Raw genomic sequence first — 21,649 nt, 5'->3', positions numbered from 1 at the left:
TTGTGTTGGAGCAGCTGACTGAGCCAAAATGCTGGCTGTACAAGAGACCCACATGGACACCACCAAACAGAAGGTGAGAGGTTACTGCTTCTGTGGTGAGGTCAATGTGGGCCTCTTGTACAACTAACATTCACTCATATCTGATAAGTACTTTAAAGAATGTGGCAAGGCTTCGATAGTTACCGCTAATGCAAGTAAGACCTTGCCATGTTTCTATCAGATATGAGAATGGTAAAATGTGCCCCATGGATATTTGTGACGGACAGACTGTAAGGAAGGTTCACTAGATAGATTTCTGTAGCGGGGGGAGTTGTCGAATGAGGAGAGATCAGCTAACTGTGGAACGAGACTGCGGAGAGTCAGTTTGTTTCTGCAGAGTGAAGGAGGCTGAGGAGTGAACTGATAGAAGTGAGTAAGAGGCAGAGGTGGAGAAGATGATCAAATTTTCCTTGGTGGCAATATCCAAAATAAGAGGTCATAGGTTTTGGGGTGTGAGGAAGCAGTTTTAAAGGGGATCAGAGGGAAACGTTTTCGTGGTTGATATCTGGAATGTGCTGTCAGAGGGGACACAATGACTGTCATGATGAGGCGTTTGGACAGGTACTTAAATTGGCGCGGCATAGAAGGATACAGACCCAGTGATGGCAAATGGGATGAGTGTGGATGTCAGCATGAACATGGTGAGCCAAGGGGCTCATTTCTGTGCCAATCACATGATGATTTTATCTTCTCTGAAACCCAGAAGAATGAAATGTCATCTCACTGGAGCCTGCAAAATTCTAATGGGGATTTCCAAGTGAACAGAATATTATAGGTTCCACATGCAGTACTGTACACTGATTTTTCCTCCTTCCTCAATATTCTGATCCGTGTTGCTGGATTCCTTAATTAAAGTTTGACGAAGGTGTTTAGCCTGCTGCTTCAGAGAAAGCCGTTGTCGGATTGGGGACGACAATTAGTCGTGCATAGGAAAACACGGTTTCATAAGCTTACAGGTAATCTCTGCTACTCCTTTTGTATCATGGAAGTTATTTTGCAAGAATGAAAAGCCACAATTATTCATTACATGACTGAGCAGGTGTAGGACTGCAGGAACTTCCACGAAATTAGCCACAATTGGATCAGAAACTCTTCCCATGTGCGTTGGCTTCAAAAAGAGGAAAATATAATGAGGCAACAAATGGTCAGGGATGAGAACTGACAGCGGTTAATTGGTGAGCTGCAGTGGAAATTCCCTTAATTGAGTCCCTGAGGTTACTAGTTCCCTTTGTGCCCTCTACCTGGGTCTCCAGAGAAGATTATGAGGCACATCCTGTGGCTGGAACTATCAGCAGTTCCCTTTCTGCCTAATAATCCTAAATTTAATAGTTCTTTTTGCATCACAGATTATCTCTGAGACTCCCGGTATAATAAAGAGTAGTTCTTCATTTCTTGTCGCTGAGATAATGCGCTTGCTTTAGTATTCGTATTTTTGTATTTAGTATTAATAAGCTGATGTTTGTCGGAATACAACCAGGGAACATCAAAGTTTTACATGAGTTGTGACATGAAGTTTGAGAACTGGAACCATTGACTCAGGCTGATTAACAATATTAGGGATAATTGGTAAATATTACAACAGTTTATACATCTACTAATTCACAGAGAGGCCAAATATATTCTGAAGCTAGGTTATAGAACGTACAGAGCCTGTAACAAGTATTCACCCTCCCCCCCCCCGGAAGTTTTCATGTTTTATTGTTTTACAACATTGAATCACTGGATTTAATTGGGTTTCTTTTTTACACTGATCAACAGAATAAGACTCTTTCCTATCAACGTAAAAACAGATCTCTACAAAGTGATCTAAATTGATTAGAAATATGAAACACAAAATAATTGATTGCAGAAGTATTCACCCCCTTTAATACGACACACCAAATCATCACCGGTGCAGCCAATTGGTTTTAGAAGTCAGATACTTAGTTAAATGCAGACTGTGCTGTGTGCAGTCAAGGTATTTCAATTGACTGTAGTAAAATTACACCTGTATTTGGAAGGTCCAACTGCTGGTGAGTCAGTATCCTGGCAAAAATTACACCATGAAGACAAAAGAACACTCCAAGCAACTCCATGAAAAGGTTATTGAAAAGTGCAAATGGATGCAAGAAAATATCCCTTGGAGTATAGTTAAGCCAAGCATCAAGAAATGGAAAGAATCTGGCACGTCTGTAAATCTGCCTAACGCAGGCCATCCTCAAATACCGAGTGACCGTGCAAGAAGGGGACTAGTGAGGGAGGCCACCAAGAGACCTGTGACAACTCTGGAGGAGTTACAAGCTTCAGTGGCTGAAATGGGAGAGACTGCGCATACAGCAACTATTGTCCGGGTGCTTCACCAGTTGTAAAACAATAAGCATGAAAACTTCCAAGGAGGGTGGATACTTTCTATAGGCACTGTAGGCGAAACAAGGTGTATACATTTCTAGTTCAATCACATGCTTTCTGTAACTCTTTTGTGTATTTCTATTATAATTATTGTGGAAACTGCAATGCAAGCTTGTCACACTGTAATAGCATTCTCCCACAGGTAGTCATGTGTATTTCCTCAGCTGGCAGAACCAGTTTTCAAAAGACCAGCTTTAGTTTTATTTATTACATGTACATCAAAGCATACAATGAATTGTATTGTTTTCATAAAATCAAATCAGTGAGGATGGTACTGAGCAACCTGCAAGTGTCGCCATGCTTCCATCACCAACACATCGCTAACATGGCCAGCTATGTTCTGTTATGTCTGAATTGGTTTCCTGTTCCTTTTAGAATTTATTTTAAAGTTCACTTCCTTGTTTTGAAAGCTACAATGGCCTGGGACTGGAGTACATCACAGAATTACTTTTGTTTTGTAATCCTGCTCGAGCTCTCAGGTCTTCTTCTGCCTGTGTCTTAAATTTAACTAATATCCCTCAAAAGGGAATGGGCAGGTCAGCTTTGTTGAACTATGCTCCCAAACTGTACCTAACAATATAAGGGATGCAAACTCGCTGACATTTTTAAACACCAGCTCCAAAACTATTTATTTAAACTTGCTTTTAATTGACAGCTTTTTGTCTTTTATTTTCATGTTTGCACTTTATTCCATTGTAAAGCACTTTGAACTGCATCGACTGGATGAAAAGTGATTTATAATTGAATTATTATTCATATTATTTTTTCTCAGCTCACTTCTCAAATGCTAGGACCTTACGGCCTATTCTAATTGTATTTCTGGAGATTTATGTAAACTTTGCTGTGTTACCCTAATTGTTTAATACTATTGTGTAGTGACTACCAGCTGTAGGTATTACTGTTGGAACAATGTAGACTCTATTCATGTTCTATAGTCCTTCAATTTCCTCTTTTAATTCAGCATATTTCTGGTGTTTTTCACTGATTGATTTCTGTATGTTATGTGTGTTTGGAATAGCTATATACCTATTAAGCAAGTTGTTCTTGCTTGTTTATCCTGTAATATTCTATCTGGACAGTTATTATGGATTGATCTATTCGCAATACTGTAATGGATCAGTTGTAATATAATTTGTGGGACTCTGACTCTAAAACTAGATCAGCCTTGTAGGTATTTTTGGTAGGGTATGGTAACTTTATGAGTTTGTATTTTACAGTAAGATTTAAGTGAGTGATGTTTGCCACTTGATTGTGCTTGGTTGAGTCAAACTGCTGCAGGACCCTGTAATGTACTGGGTTGTGTCCGGTTTCTCTTAGCCTTTTCTGCATTTATCGTCTTGAATTTGTTGGTCTTTTATTATGCATTTTTGATCATTTTTTGTGTTAACCACCTGGTCCTGTATTGGCACAAGGACCGTCTGTTTCTGGGATGATGTCTCCAACTCTGAGCCAGGAGTCTGATGCTTCCTTGTCGACATCTAGAATTCTCAGATCATGAGTTTGCCTTCCAAGGACAGTCATGCTTTTCTGTTGGTTAAATTCTTCATCTGCAGTGATAATTTCTTCATTTGTCTGGGCTGTGCTTTCATTTAAGTTTTGTGGTGTGTACCTCTTATCAGAATTGCACCTGCTCACGTAGAGTGCTGATTCCCAGTTTCATTGATGAATATATGTACTTACAAGTTTTATCTGACTGTTGTGTAAATTCTTTATGTTAGTTATTCCTCCTCCTTCTGTCCTAGGTAGTGTTAATCTAAGTGTACATGGTGTTTTCTAAAATTAGGTAGTTCAGTTCTTTTTTTTTCGCAAATTTTCCAGATCTGATTTGGTCCAGAAATGATAATGATTATTATTATTAATAACTCACTAACCCTAACCATACATCTTTGAAATGTGGGACCCAGAGGAAATGGGGAGAAGGTACAAACTCCTTACAGACAGTGGCAGGAATTGAACCCCTGCCCTACAGCTGGCGTGCTGATCATGATGCCATCGTACTGCCCACATACTCGCATAGCTTGTCTCCATTATGAGTGCGGACACGTCGATTTGTAATCCAAAGACTGGATGGGAATTGTGGTCAGTACGGCTCATTGCGTCTCCCACTACTATCCCGTGTCTCCCATTGTATCTGTGATGGAAAAGGGGTGCTGTTCATTGTGGAAATAAGCAGCAAAAGGTGAAGGGAAATGCAGTAAATGTGGTCACTGATCTCCCATATGATCACGCAATAAACCGGGCAATGTGCTGCCTTTCATGTTCCTATTTTCCTCCGTACCCCAGTTCCCCTGTCCTCATTGCTGCTCATCTCTCCTTAATCTTATTTTCCACACGTCTTTCTTTTCTTTCATTCATAGAGATGTGGAGCAATACAGCACCGACACAGGTTTTTGGTCCAATCAGCTCATGTTGCCTTCGCAGCTGGTCTCCACATCCTACGTTCCTGCGTGCTGAAAATCCCTTCCATGTACCCGTCCCAATGCTTCTTAAATGATACTGCTTCACCAACTTTTCACAGTTCCCTCAGTCCCTTCCCTCATTTCAGTTTCACCCAGAGAGACGTGGTCAACTTCAACCACTATTAAAGAATTGAAAGTATGAAATAGAAGTGAGAACAGGTCTTTCAGACCATTATTTCTATTTCACTGGTCAATAAGATCATGGCTGCTTTCCTCAACGTCACTTCTCTGCACCAGAGGTATTGCCATTGATAACCCTTAATACCTAAAAATCTCTTGATCTCTGTCTTCAATACATTCAGCAGCCAAGTCTCCACATGTGCTCAAAATAGTTCAAACGCTATTATCGACACACTCAGCAAGACTTCAACTCTGCTCTGAGATTTTGGGGTTGGGATCTGGGATTGATGAATGATCAGAAATTATTTTGTAAAAAGTGTCTGGTTTGCATCAGCGCAGAGATGAGTTTGCATGGTCATTTCCCATCAAAATGAGTACAATCTCGTTTATAAAGTGCCATGTGAACAGTCAATGAAGATCCAGAAAAATGCAGGTGCTAATAAAAGCAAAAACAAAATGCCAGAAACACTCAGCAGATCAGGCAGCATCCGCAGGATCAGAAACAGTTAATGTTTTTCTTCCCTTTTTTTTAGTTATTAGGGGTTTTCTCTGTTTTAGTTAGTAAGAGTTCTTTTTTCTTCTTTCTTTCCTTTTTTCCATTAAAAAAAAGCTTTAATACTTTGTTTTTTGATTATTATTGATATGCTGTTCAGCCTGGTTGATCGGTTAACTTTTACTCTACATATGGATAGGTTATCTTGATGTATTTTTTTCTGTTGTTGATTCTCAATAATAATTAATAAAAAGATTTAAAAAGAAAGAAACAGTTAATGTCTCAGGTCCAGGATCGTAACCAGAACTGAGAAAGATACAAGTTAGTCTAAGTAGCCCCAAAGGTGAGAGAGGACAATGAGTGGGACTAAGATAACTTGAACAAGACAGCCCCTTATCTGTGCATTATTTCACCCTACTAAAGAAATTCCTATTGTTCCACCTATTACCCTCCCCACCTTCTCTCTTACCCAATCCAATCTGTTTATCTTTCTCTCAGACCTGACTGGCTTTCCACAGATGCTGCCTGACCGATTGAGTACACTATTTCCAGCATTTTCTGTTTTCATTTATGCAAACAATAAACCCAAAAATGCAGGAAACGAGCGCAACGTCTCCCTCCAAATGTAAATCAGATCACGTGTTCATTCAAGTTGATTGCTGCAGTCTCTCCCTCAGAATCCTCGCTGGTGCAAACAATACATTCATTCCACTGTAGGTTTCAGTGCACGTGTGACAAATAAAGCCGAAGCTGATCATTTAAACTGGTTAAAAACAGAATCAGAATCAGGTTTATATCGAGTGAGGTTTGTTGTTTCGTGGCAGCTGTGTGGTGCGGTGCATAAAATATTCTATAAATTACAATACGAAACCTATTAAAAAGCAAAAATAGTGAGGTGGTGTTCACGAGGTGATGGACTGTTCAGAACTCTGATGGCGGAGTGGAGGAAGTTGTCCCGTAAGTGCTGAAGGTGCCCCTTCAGATTCCTGGACCTCCTCCCTGATGTTCGTAGTGCGAAGAGACCAAAAGAACATAAGATCTGGGACCAGAATTAAGCTATTCTGACCATTCAGCCTGCTCTGCCAATCTATCATGGCTGATTTATCGTCTGTCTCAACCCTATTCTCATGCCTCACCCCGAAACATTTGACGCCCTTACTAATCAGGAACATGGAGTATTAACCTCTACTTTGGATATACCTCATGACTTAGTCTTCACAGCTGCCAGTAGCAACGAATTCCACAGATTCACAACCCCGTGGCTAAAGAAATTGCTCCTCATCTTTTCCAAATGAACATCCTCCTATTCCGAGGCTGTGCGCTCTGGTCCTAGACTCTCCCACTATAGGAAACATCCTCTCCACATTCACTCTCTCTAGGCACTTCAACATTTGATAGGTTTCAGTGAGATCCCTCACTCTTATAAACTCCAGTGAGTATAGACCCAGAGTTATCAAGCACTCCTCATACATTAACCCTTTAATTCCTAGGATAATTCTCGTGAACCTCTTTTGGACCTTCTCCAACTTCAACACATCCTTTCTTAGATAAGGGGCCCAAATCTGCTCACGCTGCTCCAAGTGTGGTCTGATCAATATTTTATAAAGCTTCAGCATTACGTCCTTGCCTTTATAAGGTTCAAAGGTTCACTTTATTGTCAAAGCGTGCACGTACAATACAACTCTGATATTCGTCTTCACCAGATAGCCATGAAATACAGGGAAAAAAAACATGGGAGTGGGAGTTCTTGAAAGAAAAGACATCACCCCCGCATGAAAAAGAAAAAGAAAGACAATTCACAAACCCCAAAGCCCCCCACCTCCTCCCATGCACAAAAATCTAACAGATCGCCCAGACAGATAACAGCAAGAACATCAAAAACCCAAACTCCAGCCCCCTCCCTTGCAAAAAAAACAGCATCAATGACATCAAACCCTCAACCCCTCTCTCACAAAAACAAACAACAACAATAGCATCGAATCCCCAACTCCCTCTCTCACACACAAAAATTAACAGATGGCCCACACAGAAACACACCAACAAGAGCATCAGACTCCAAATCAGCTCATGCTTGTGATGCTCTCCAGGGTTAGCAGAAGACTATAAGATTCAATGAAATTCAAAACTGCACATCATAGGCTGCAACAGTTTCCAAAACACAATCTAAACAAAAAGGAGACGCGGGAGATGTAGAGAAAGTGAAATAATTGAAGAGACTGACTATCTGGACGATCTCGCTGGAGGAATCATTGTTCACTGGCGTCTTTCTATTCTAGTCATCTTGAAATGAATGCTAACATTGCATTTGCCTTCCTTACCACCGACTCAACCAAAGTTATCCTTTAGGGATCTTGCACGAGGACCCCCAAGAACATTTGCGCCTCTGATTTTTGAACTTGCTCTCCGTTTAGAAGATAGTCCAGACCGTTATTCTTTCTACCAAAGTTCCATACACTGTATTCCAAATGCCAATCTTTGCCCATTCTCCTAATGTCTAGATCCTTCTGTAGACTCCCTACTTCCTCAAAACTACCTGCCTTCCACTTATCTTTGCATTGTCCACAAACTTGGCCACAAAGCCATCAATTCCATCATCCAGATCATTGACCCATAACGTGAAAAGAAGTGGTTCTAACACGGGCCTCTGCAGAACACCACTACACCGACACCCAACCAGAAAAAGCCCTTTTTATTCCCACTCTTTGCCTCCTGCCAATCAGCCAACTTCTATCTCTCTGCCAGTCAGCCAATCTTCTGGAAGTCCAAGTAAACAACATCCTCCCTTTGTCTTTTCTTTTCTTTCCTCCCTTTCCTTCTTTGTCTCCCTTTTATTTTCTGAAAGAATTCCAACAGATTTGTCAGGCATTATTCCCTCTTAAGGAAAAAAGTACCCCAAAACCTCATCCTTAATAATGGACTCCAGTATCTCACCAATTTCTGAAGTCAGGCTGACTGGCTTATAATATCCTGTCTTTTGCCTCTCTTAAAGAGTGGAGTGACATCTGCAATTTTCCTGTTCTCCTGAACCATTCCAGAATCTAGTGATTCTTGAAAGATCACCACTAATACCTCCACAATCTCTTCAGCTACTTCTGGGGTGTAGTCCATCTGGTCCAAGTGACTTATCTAACCTTCAGACCCTTCAGCTTTCCAAGCATCTTGAGCGAGCAAACCCTGGATGGTGAGGGTCCTCATGGTGGACTTTCTTGGGACGCCACCCTTTGAAGATATCCCTGATAATGGGGAGACCAGTGTCCATGATGGAGCTGGCTGAATTTACAACCCTCTATCGCTTTTTCTGATCCTGTGCATTGGTGCCTCCATACCAGATGGCGATGCATCCGGTCAGAATACCCTCCATGGTACATCTGTAGAAATTTCTCAGAGTCGTTGGTGACATACCGAATCTCCTGAAATCCCTAATGGAAAATAGCCACTGGCATGCCTTCATAATCGCGTCAATATGTTGGGACCAGGATAGATCTTCAGGGATGCTGACACTCAGGAGTTTGAAGCTGCTCACCCTTTCCACTGCGGACCTCTCGATGTGTGTTCTCCTAATTTGCTCTGTGTTTCTAAGCTATGTAGCGATTTGGGAGTGGTGGTACACAGAACGTAGAACATAGCCCTGTAGAGCACAGTATGGGCCCTTTGACACACAGTGTTGTGCCAACCTATAGAAACCTACTCCACCATCAGTCTAACCCTTCCCTCCTACACAGCCCATTACTCTCGATTTTTCTTACATCCTGGTGCCTATTTAAGAGTTCCTTAAATGTCCTTATTGTAGGCAGTGCATTGCAGGCACCCACTATTCTCTGTGTGGAAAAACCCACTCATCACTTTAAATCGACAGCTTCTCATATTGGCCATTGCAGCACTGGTAGCAAGGTTCAGCTGTGCACTCTATCCATAGCTCGCATAACGCTGTACACCTCTACCAAGTCACCTCTCATCCCTCATCACCCCAAAGAGAAAAGCCCTCTGCCCAACATTTGCTGAGAAGACATGCTCTCGAATCCAGACAGCATCCTGGTAAATCTCCTCTGCACCCTCTCGAATCCAGGCTGCATCCTGGTAAATCTCCCCTGCACCCTCTCGAATCCAGGCTGCATCCTGGTAAATCTCCCCTGCACCCTCTCGAATCCAGGCTGCATCCTGGTAAATCTCATCTGCTCCCTCTCGAATCCAGACAGCATCCTGGTAAATCTCCCCTGCACCCTCTCGAATCCAGGCAGCATCCTGGTAAATCTCCTCTGCACCCTCTCGAATCCAGACAGCATCCTGGTAAATCTCCTCTGCACCCTCTCAAATCCAGACAGCATCCTGGTAAATCTCCTCTGCACCCTCTCGAATCCAGACAGCATCCTGGTAAATCTCCTCTGCACCTTCTCAAATCCAGGCAGCATCCTGGTAAATCTCCTCTGCACCCTCTCGAATCCAGGCTGCATCCTGGTAAATCTCATCTGCTCCCTCTCTAATCCAGGCTGCATCCTGGTAAATCTCATCTGCTCCCTCTCGAATCCAGGCAGCATCCTGGTAAATCTCCTCTGCACCCTCTCGAATCCAGGCAACATCCTGGTAAATCTCCTCTGCGGCCTCTTGAATCCAGGCAGCATCCTGGTAAATCTCCTCTGCACCCTCTCTAATCCAAGCAGCATCCTGGTAAATCTGCTCTGCACCCTCTCTAATCCAGGCAGCATGCTGGTAAATCTCCTCTGCACCTTCTCAAATCCAGATTGCATCCTGGTATATCTCCTCTGCACCCTCTCTAATCCAGGCAGCATCCTGGTAAATCTCCTCTGCACCCTCTCTAATCTAGGCAGAATCCTGGTCAATCTGCTCTGCACCCTCTCTGAATCTTCCACATCCTTCGTGTAACTGTTTTGATTGAACTCTGTCTGCTACTTCTCCACCCAACTCTGCATTCTATCTCTTATCACATTGTAAACTACAGTAACCTTCTACACAACACCACAAACCCTCCTGTCATCTGTAAACTTACTAACTCATCCTTCCACTTCCTCGTCCAAATCATTTATAACTCTTCAGAAAGAGCAGGTTTCCCGGAACAGTTCCCTGTGGAACACCACTGGCCACAGACATGCTCCATTAGCCAACTTTACTTTGAACTCGTATTTGGCAAAGTTTCTCTTCCTGGTGAATACTGAAGCAAAGTATTTATTAAGGAATTCCGCTACCTCCTCTGCTTCCTGGCACAGTTACCGCTTTATCCCTGAGCAGTCCTACTCTCACTCTATTTATCTTCCTGTGATTCACACACATGTAGAACCATTTGAGATTCTCATTTCCCCTCTAGCTCTACAAAATCCATTCTTAAGCTCCTTTCTGGTTACCTTATAAATCTTGAGGACACTGCCTGATTTTTGCTTCCTATACCTTAAGTATGATTCCTTCTTCCTCGTGACTAAATGTTCTACCTCCCTTGTCAATTATGGTTCCTTTACCCCACCAACCTTTCCCTCCATGGGGCAAACTTATCCAGAATCCCATGCAAGTGCTCCTTAAACAACCTCCACATTTCTGCTGTGAACATGTGTTCCCAATTTAAACTCCCAAGTTCCTGCCTAATGCCATTCTAATTAGCCCTCACCCAACTAAATACAGTTTGCTTCCATCCTTGTCCATGGCTGTGTTAAAGGTCAGTGAGTTGTGGTTACTGTCTCTGAAAAGCTCACCCACGAGATTTGTCATCTGACTGGTTCATTATCTCAGACCAGCTCCAGTAGGGCATCCTCCTCAGCCCACCGAGTTCCTCCAGCAGAGCGAGAGTGAGGACCCAATGGCTGAGCACAGCCATCTGCCTCTGAGGCAAGGCTGTGGAGAGCAAACGGTCATCCTGAGCTGGGAGCCGAGGAACAGACATCATCCTGTTCATCAAAATTAAAATTGCTGAGGAATGTTCAGCGGTAAATATTTCCCAGATCTGATGAGAATTAAGGTCTAAGGCAATCAGATTATTATGGACATCACCACATGAGAATCTGCTTGTAATTTAGTTCCTCTGCAGTCTTCAAATGGTATACAATATTCTAAACAAGTGAATGAATTTTAATGTCTGATTGCTTCTCATGGGTCATTTGATTTGCTCTTTCCTTTGAATAACTGCCTGGTTAGAAAACTATTAGCTGCATCTCAGGATTCTTTTTCTTCTCTTTCCCCAGACCACCCAGGATGCAGAACCTGAAAGGTACGGAACGTCACAACAACGCAACCGCTTTTGCTTTCTGTCCTTGTAGATGGAATGGAGGATAAGTGATAATCAGCAGCCTTTACTCAAAGAAACTCTTTCAATATGGTGAAGTTGGTCAGTATGATTCCAGGTTTAGAGCGTGGAAGAGGCTGCCAGCAGAAGTGGTGGACGTGGGCTCGATCTCTACATTTAAGAGAGTTGGATAAGTATATGGATGGGAGGGGTATGGGGGTCTATATTCCAGCAGTGGGACAAAGGGGCTGGGCAGAAAAATTGTTCGGCTCAGACTAGATGGGCCGTAGCTCCTGATTCTGTGCTGTGGTGCTTTGTGACTATTGGATACCCTTATAGATATAGGCTGAATGTCAAAGTTCATAGGTCCTGACAAGAGGGCCACAGGTATAAGGTTAATTGAACTGGGTTTAAAGCAGAGGGTGAGAGAAATATCTACGCACAGAGCTGCGAAGATGTGGAATGTGGCTGAGGAGTTAATGGCTGTTAACTCAGTGCTGGGTGAGCGGAGGAAGAGATTAAAGGGATATGGGAATTGGATGATTAAATGTAATCACGACTTACTGCTCACGTAGAAGCTTAACAAAATCACTAGTGAAGATGGAAGGGATCAAGGTGAGGATTCCAGAGCATGAAGATGAGTTGTCAAAGGTATGAGTGTCTGCAGAAAGCGATTACAACCAAGCTCAAACAAGACCACAGGTATAGCTATCCACAGAGGGTGAATACAACTGAGCTCAGACAAGACCATAAGACATAGAATTGGGCCACTTAGCCCATCGAGTCTGCTCTGCCATTTGACTAATGCTGATTTATTTTCCCTCTTATCCCTATCCCTTCCTCCAGCCTTCTTGTAACCATTGACACCTTTACTAATCAGGAATCTACGGTATCAACCCCTACTTTAAATATACCCAATGATTTAAATATATTTAGATATTGTGTGCAATGAATTCCAGAGAAAGGCTAAAGAAATTCCTCCTCATCTCTGATCTAAAGGGAAATCTTTGTATTCTGAGGCTGTGAATAAGAACAGAGGATACAAGAGCAAGTGTAAGACGTCAAAATGGAAGGAACACACGAATCTCAGTGCTCACTGGGCAGCTGGACATCTCCCAGTCCTTTGTGTTGCACCTTATCCCCTTCCTTTTGCCCACCTCTGATCAGTATGCCTGTGTAACATGTTAAGATGTCAACTAGGGTAGAACGGTGAAATAGTACAAAAGACTAGAGGCTCATTGGCTCCTGGGTGGCATTTCAATCAGTCACTGCGGCTTCCCACTGACCACTCCGGTCACAGGCCTGTGCTTGCAAATTCAGTAAAACTCGTGGGCCCAGTGACTTCTGCTGCTGAATAGGCCTTCTCAGCAAAAGCCCATCCTTTTGCTTGCTGAACCCTTGGAGCACATAAGAGGAAGAGCTGGGGCCTGATTCTGGAGGGTTGCTTGTGGGAGAGAGGCCCCACTGTGGAGAGAGGCTACAGATGATGCGTGAATCCCACTGTCTGTGAGTCCGAGGCTGGAGGCTGAAAGTTAGTTCACGCAGCCATGGTGTTCTGCTGAAAACTCGTTTAACCCTGGTTACGGCAATTTTACCCAGGCTTTGGCTGTCTTAGCACCTGCCAGGATATTTGTCAGGATGTTCACTCTCGCTGGTATAAAACTCCCCTGAATGATGTCAGTTGTACTGCAACAGCAAATATTTATCTGTAGAGAGATTTTCAACCCCAGTGCAACCATTTTAATTCAGCACTTGACAGCCAGCACTTACTAACGTTCTTCACCCTGAAATTCTTGCTGAAGATGGAGGGACTTGCACGAGCTCCCACAGCCCCTGTGACCCTGTGACCCTGTGATTTCAGTTTTGGAGGCTGATGTGAGAGCCCCCTTTAGAAGGAGGACCCCACGGAAAGCATCTGGGCCAGATGAAGTAGTGAGGACCTGTGCCAATCAACTGGCTGGAGTGTTTACTCTCGCTTCCGCAGTCCAAGGTACCCAACTACTTCAAACAGGCTTCAGTCACACCGGTGCCCAACAAAAACGTGGGAACCTGCCTGAATGACTATTGTCCAGTTGCACTTACGTCCACTGTGATGAGGTGCTTTGAGAGGCTGGCCATCAACGTTCACTTCTGCTTGATGACTGGCGTGGTCAGTTCCAATTTGCCATTTTCATTCGCTCTTCACTCAGCTCTGGAACGAATGGACAGTGAAGATGTATACATCAGGACACTCTTCATTCAACATTATCATCCCTTTGAAACTAATCTCTAACCTCGAAGACCAAGACCTCCATGCCTCCTCACACACCTGGATCCTCAATTTCCTCACATGCAGACCCTAGTCAGTATAGATGGACAACAACATCTCCTCCATAATCACTATCAGCGCAGGTGCAGTGTACTTAGACCCCTGCCCTACTCACTTTATACCTACGATTGTGTGGCTAAATACACCTCTAATGCCATATTTAAGTTGGCTGACATTGGTTGCTGTCGTTGGCCAAATCAAATATGGTGACAAGGAGCATACGGAGAGAGATTGAACATCTGGTTGAATAGTGCCACAATCACAACTTCTCACTTAGCTTTGGCAAAACCAAGGAGCTGATTATCGACTACAGGGGGAAGAATCATGCTCACAATGAGCATGTCCTCATCAGGGGATTGGAGGTCAATAACTTTTAATTCCTCGGCATTACAGGGCTACAGTAGGAAACTTTGTCACATGGTGTGAGCAGAATTATCTGCAGCTTAATGTGAAAAAGACTAAGGAGCTGGTGGTAGACCTGAGGAGAGCCAGGGTACCGGTGACCCCTGTTTCCATCCAGGGGGTCAGTGTGGACATGGTGGAGGATTACAAATACCTGGGGATACGAATTGACAATAGACTGGACTGGTCAAAGAACACTGAGGCTGTCTACAAGAAGGGTCAGAGCCGTCTCTATTTCCTGAGGAGACTGATGTCCTTTAACATCTGCCGGACGATGCTGAGGATGTTCTACGAGTCTGTGGTGGCCAGTGCTATCATGTTTGCTGTTGTGTGCTGGGGCAGCAGGCTGAGGGTAGCAGACACCAACAGAATCAACAAACTCATTCGTAAGGCCAGTGATGTTGTGGGGATGGAACTGGACTCTCTCACGGTGGTGTCTGAAAAGAGGATGCTGTCCAAGTTGCATGCCATCTTGGACAATGTCTCCCATCCACTACATAATGTACTGGGTGGCCACAGGAGTACATTCAGCCAGAGACTCATTCCTCTGAGATGCAGCACTGAGCATCATAGGAAGTCATTCCTGCCTGTGGCCATCAAACTTTACAACTCCTCCCTTGGGGGGTCAGACACCCTGAGCCAATAGGCTGGTCCTGGACTTATTTCATAATTTACTGGCATAATTTATATATTACTATTTAACTATTTGTGGTTCTATTACTATCTATTATTGATGGTGCAACTGTAATGAAAACCAATTTCCCCCGGGATCAATAAAGTATGACTATGACTATGACCATGATTTATCATGTCCGAGGACTTATCCTGGGACTAGCACATGCCAACAGAGAGAAGGCACAGCAGCACCTCTACTTTCTTAGAAGTCCGTACAGATTTGGCATGGCATTTAAAATCTTGACAAATGTGTATGGATGCAGAGTGAGGAGCGTCCTGACTGGTTGCATCACGATCTGTGTGGAAACACCAGAGCCCAGGAATGGAAAAGCCAACAGGTTGAGTGAACTCGGCCGTTTCTCCTTGGAGCGACAGAGGATGAGAGGTGACCTGATAGAGGTGTATAAGATTATGAGAGGCATTGATCATGTGGATAGTCAGAGGCTTTTTCCCAGGGCTGAAATGGTTGACACAAGAGGACACAGGTTTAAGGTGCTGGGGAGTAGGTACAGAGGATATGTTAGGGGTAAGTTTTTTACTCAAAGGGTGGTGAGTGCAATGGTGGTGGAGGTGGATACGATTGGGTCTTTTAAGAGACTTTTGGATAGGTACATGGAGCTTAGAAAAATAGAGGGCTATGGGTAACCCTAGGTAATTTCTAAGGTAAGGACATGTTCGGCACAACTTTGTGGGCCGAAGGGCCTGTATTGTGCTGTAGGTTTTCTATGTTTCTATGTTTCTATATACTGTGAGAACATTCTAACAGGTTGCATCACCATCTGGTAGAGAGGAGTCACTTCAACAGGGTCAGAAATAGCTGCAGGAGTTGTAAACTCAACCATCTCCATCGTGAGCACCACCCTCCCTACCATCGAGGACATCTTCAAAAGGAGATGCCTCAAGACGGCGGCTTCCATCGTTAAAGACCCTCATCACAGAGGGTCATTACTGCTAGCTAACTGGAACCAGTCGTGCGCACTCGTCTGGCCATTGGACACGACACCGTGCTTAGAGCAAACTGTTTAAAAATAGTGTCAGTTGTGTCTGTTTGTGTTCAATAATCAGTGATTTTTGTCACTGATACTTGGCAAGAATTAAGCCACAGGACAATTCAGAACTGTTTTGCTCACTGCGGTTTTAAGCATTCAGGCTTGGAGATGTGAGAAATGGCTGGGAGTAGAAATGAAACATTTTCACTACTTCGGCAAGTGGAATGTTACATCTTGGATGTTACAATGAAAATGAAGATTTGGAGGGTGCAATCATCAATAGCATTGTATGAAGGCAGTTTGTTATCTACACTAGGTGCCTCTGCTGATTCTGTTCACTGTGTACACTGGATAAATTCCTCCATTGATAAATATTAATAACTAATTCCCAGTTTTATAATATTGTAGTACTATTGCAGTGTTTTAATTTGTTCTGTATTTCATTTAAATATTTCATCTGTTATACAGTTGGTCTTTTTATACCTTTTTAACTACTTCCATGAAACTTCAGCTCATTCAACCAAAATATACTGGTCCAGGTGTGTCCCAATTAACTGGAATATACTGTATACATATTCTATATGCTGCAAAACAATAAATGTCAGTGGTAATGAAGCTAATTCTGATATTGTTTTATGTCCCTTCGACAGCTGGTTGCTGAGGTAGCACCCACCGTGCTGCAGGCCGACAATTAGGAGAGCTTGTGAAAACATCACTAGTCATTTTATCCCTGAAAAATGAAACATAGCAATGTCTATCCCTGAGGGTTTCAGCAGAGGTTACAGGAAGAATGAGGGGTGAGATTGTGCAGAGGTGTTGATCTGAGGATGTAAAATTAGAGGCTGTAGAGAGGCTAGGATTGTGTACTGGTCAGCAAGGACCTCTCTGGGGGCTAAATAAGATACAAGAGTCAAGTTTTGAAGGAAGTACATTGTCATAGTCATAGTCATAGTCATACTTTATTGATCCCGGGGGAAATTGGTTGTGTCCTGCTTTGAATTTTCTACATATGGAAATATTCAATGATTATTGTTTCAAAACCCAGCCTGATTGTGTTTTTTTATCCATTGTAGGCGCTTGTCCAGTCGTAGAGGCAGTTCAGTTGTTGTTTCTTTGCCTGATCTTGATGTATTTCCAGGGGATTTATTAATTCCCAATGATGCTGAACATCTTTATCGTACACCATCGACACCCACTCTCAATACAGGTGAGCTCGTGGACCAATGAGGAACCATTGACCTGGGTATGCTTGTGGTTCCGGTTCGAAATGTGTTCCGTTTCAGAAGCCTGGCAGTTGGAATGTTCTGTGCGATTTATAAAATGCAGATTAACAAGCAGGGCATGTTTTAAAATTGTAATGCCATCCCAATTTTCTCTTTCAGAATCAAAGAAGTTAAAATGGCCTTTTACAAAACGAGGAATGGTAAAGTTTGTGTCTTCATATTTAAAATTCTAGCACTCATTCAGATGTTGTGGGTAAAATTTGTATGAACTATGGTACTGATTTGGTATGGATTGTAGTAAGAACTGGGGTATAGACTGAACAGATGTGCACTGACTGGTTTGCTTCAAACATTGCCAAAGAACAGAGAGATTACTCCACCTTCCTTGTGAGCTTTGGGCAGGGTCTGCCCAGTGTAGCAGGTGAAACACGGGAATCCCACTGCGTTCACCAGCAACTTTGATGTGTGTAGCAGATGAAAGCTTGTTTCATCTAGTCCTAAATTCATCCATATTAGGGCAGAGATCATAGAACACAGAACACTCAGCACACTACAGATCCTTCAGCCCACCATGTCGTGCTAACCCTTTAACCTGTCCGAGTTCAATGTAACCCTTCCTTTCTAAATACCCCTCCATTTCCCTATCATCCAGGCACCTGTTTAAGAGTTTCTGAAATGCCAATAATGTACCTGCCTCTCTCACCACCCTTAGTGGGGTGTCAGCAGCCAGGTACTGTAGATGAAATATTCTTTCTCGCTTTAAATACAGATATATAATTGATAAATATTTTCAGCACCAATTAACATTGCCAGGTGTTAACTGATGGCATGAGTTATCTGACCTTACAACAATGCACTTCCTCCTTCCTTAAAACTGTCCTTAGCATCAGATGATGAGCCCATCGTCCACTATTCCTCAGACCTCTTCATGTACCTGTAGCCCCCCCCGGCCACCCCCAGGGTCGCTCGGCTCGCTGTCGTCTAGGGAGACAGCCCTCCGCCCCGCCAAACTGGGTAATAGTTTGTGTGGATGCTGTGTGACGTACCCCGCCCCGCCCAAATAACAGACAATACACCAGATACAATTAAATGATTTACAGTTTATAGATATTACTGGAACTATATAATTAATAGAGAATAAAATATAAAAGGAAAATAAAAGGTGCCACACTTATCAAAGTTCAATCTCTTCGTGCACAAAACAGTTGGAGCTCAAGGACCTTCTTCTTCACCCTGAGTCTCCCCTCGGACCACCTCGACCGGCCGCCTGGGACCAACAACGGTGGTCGACCAGACGCTCCACTCGAGTCCGTCTCCGTCTCCTCTCCTCGCCGAACACCCTGGACCTCGGACTTCTGCTCGGGGTCCGACCCCGTTAGCAGACTCACAGCACCTGGTCCAACCTCTCTCTCTCTCTCTCCTGCCTTCTCCCCAAAAACCCGCGTATCACACTAACTTACAGACACACAGAAAGAATAACATCTATCCCAATTGGTTTGTTCACCCTCTTATCAGTAACATGATCCAAACAAACTGCTAGCAGAAGGACTTTCTCAGCAGTTAACAGAACAAAGAAGCCATTTTAATTAGACTACGCAGTAACATAAAAGAAGAAACCCCTTACATATCCTTAAACATCTGGGTCTTTATGATTGGGTGAAGTGTTTAGTTATTCATTTTTCAGATCAGTTTACTTCTCTCCCAAACAGTGACTGTGGCAACCAAACAACTTCCCTGAATGGCCGTGGTGTACGGGCACCAGTGGAAGCAGACTGTCAAATGTGTAGGAAGGAACCTCCCCAACTAACAGCCCCTAGGACATAAACACAGGAGATTCTGCACGAGCTGGAAACCCAGAGCAGCAAACACAAAGTGCCAGAGGAACTCAGAATGTCTGGCAGCGACTGCGGAGAGGAATAACAGTCGACGTTTCAAGCTGAGACCTTCTATCAAGACTGATGAAGGGTCTTGGCCCAGCTCATCAACTGTTTATTCCTCTCCATAGGTGCTGGCTAATCTGCTGAGTTCCTCCAGCATTTTGCATTTGTAGCCCTTAAGATATGATAGGGGCAGGATCGGTGCTCAGTTTATGTCACCAGGAACTCTGAGTCACCTTGCTCCCATTCCAACTCAGGATGAAGATGAACTCACTGCCTTGAGTGGAATCTGCCAAAGCCTGGGTGAATAATGATCGTCCCCACGTTTCCCTTGGCTGTTCACTACTTGAACTGTGCACTGTGGATGGGGAGGGTGGCTAGTGTTAAATGGCTGTTGGGGAAGATGTGATTCATAACTCCATAAGTCACAGGAGCAGAATTAGGCCATTCAGCCCATCAAGTCTGCTCTACCATTCCATCATGGCTGATTTATTATCCCTCCCAACCTCCTTCTCCTGCCTTCTCCCTGTAATATTTGATGCCCTGACTAATCAAGAACCTATCAACCTCGACTAATCAAGAACCTATCAACCTCCACTTTCAATATACACAACCATCTGTGGAAATGAATTCACCACCACCTGGCTAAAGAAATTCCTCCTCATCTCTGTTCTAAAGGAACGTCCTTCTATTCTGATCCTGGACTATCCCACTATCCTCTCCGCATCCATTCTATCAATGTTTGACAGGTTTCAATGAGGTGCCCCTCATTCTTCTAAATTCCAGTGAGCACAGGCCCAGAGCCATCAAATGCTCCTCATATGTTAAACCGTTTATTCCCCGGATTATTCTTGTGAACCTCCTATGGACCCTCTCGAATGCCAGCACATCCTTTCTTAGATAAGGAGCCCAAAACTACTCTCAATACGCTGAGTGCAGTATCTCCAATCCTTTATAAAGTCTCAGCATTGCTTCGACGTCATTGACAATAATCCCATCATGTTTGCTCTCTATCAACATGCTTACCAGTGACCTGTCTGCAAGATCACAAGGAACTCGATTCTCAAGCCCTATTACCACAGTCTTGGTCCAGGTATGGACCAAAGAGCTGAACTGGAGAGGCAAGATGAGAACGATTGTCACTGACATCGTTCTCCATCAAAGAGCCCTCAGTGAACTAAAGTTGATAGGCACCAGGGGTGATAAAAGGGTTGACACGGTGAGAAATTTCAGTTGATGAAGAACATGTTTCCTTATGTTTTATTTTTGGGAAGGATACGCAGCCTTTGGGATGCACGTCAGCAGAGAAGTAGATCCGCCAGTTGTTGAACAGTCAGCACAGTTTTAATGGCCAAGGTGTACAGGTTCTGCAAATGGGAGAGGTGGGGAAGGAGAGAACCCCTCCCTCTGCCTATAAAGGGTTTCCCCAAAATTGAATCTTTTCCTGAAACGCTCCAGCAAGAGATCTGTGTGGTATTAGTGTGTAGTGTAGGGATTTTCAGCACACTGCTTTCATTATATGTTTCTGACTGCAGAGCAAAGTGAAGCAAAAGCCAATATCTGACCTAGAAAACCTTCTGGCAAATTTGGAGATCACAGACCATGTGGATCAGGGCTCACAGAGGTACAAGGTAAGTTGTTCTGTTACACCTATTTCATTGCCCAGACGTTTCTCCCGTGGTCACTCAGGCTCTCTCACCAGCTGGTGATGGTACGGTTGGCAGTTCATCCAGAGTGTTCTGGAGGATTTCTGCTGACATCAGGTATTTCTGGGTCTCAATCCTCACTGCTACTGTGTTAAGGTGAAATTCTACATGACTGGGTGCTGGCCATGCAGCCTTGAGCCTGCTTTCTGACTGAGCTTTACCTCTAGCTGAGCTCTACTTACCTGTGTACGTTCTGTAGTCTGGACACTTGGCAGTGCCACATGCATGGAAAAGAGGTCTCCATCGGTCCACTCCAGAACTTTGATTGTCCTGCGAAAGTAAATAATTATAGATTTTCTCACACTACAGTCCATTGGCCAGATTCTTGCCCACTCACTTAACCTGCCGATATCCCTTCTTGTGTCTTCTTTGCCACTTACTCTCCTGCTAGTTATTGTTAGAAAAGTTAGCAAGCGCTTTACTGAGGCTACTAATATAAACTGGAAAAAGATCAGACCCCAGCACTGGAATGCCATACATGTTGTCTGATTGGAAAGGGGAGAGAGAAGGGAGAATAACCAGGGTGTGAGGGGTCCTTACCATATAACAATTACAGCACGGAAACAGGCCATCTTGGCCCTTCTAGTCTGTGCCAAACTCTTACTCTCACTTAGTCCCACTGACCTGCATTCAGCCCATAACCCTCCATTCCTTTCCTGTCCATATAGCTATCCAATTTAACTTTAAACAACAACATCGAACCTGCCTCAACCACTTCTGCTGGAAGCTCGTTCCACACAGCTA

The 21,649-nt window shown here is 43.6% G+C and overlaps 1 protein-coding gene across 4 annotated transcripts in view; it reads left to right on the top strand.

The window, feature by feature from the left end:
* Nucleotides 1–21,649, top strand: part of plekhg7 (pleckstrin homology domain containing, family G (with RhoGef domain) member 7) — a 111,452-nt gene that overhangs the window by 33,364 nt on the left and 56,439 nt on the right. For all 4 annotated transcript variants that reach the window (XM_063072304.1, XM_063072302.1, XM_063072303.1 and 1 more), the window contains exons 3-6: nt 11,685–11,710; nt 17,173–17,306; nt 17,482–17,522; nt 20,735–20,830. In XM_063072304.1, the coding sequence (XP_062928374.1) occupies nt 11,685–11,710; nt 17,173–17,306; nt 17,482–17,522; nt 20,735–20,830 (297 nt within the window). The remainder of the gene's footprint in view (nt 1–11,684; nt 11,711–17,172; nt 17,307–17,481; nt 17,523–20,734; nt 20,831–21,649) is intronic.

The sequence above is a fragment of the Mobula hypostoma genome, chromosome 20 (assembly GCF_963921235.1).
Source record: "Mobula hypostoma chromosome 20, sMobHyp1.1, whole genome shotgun sequence".
Taxonomy (NCBI): domain Eukaryota; kingdom Metazoa; phylum Chordata; class Chondrichthyes; order Myliobatiformes; family Myliobatidae; genus Mobula; species Mobula hypostoma.
The sequence above is the reverse complement of the archived record's forward strand: the minus strand, read 5'-3'. Positions and strand labels throughout refer to the sequence as shown.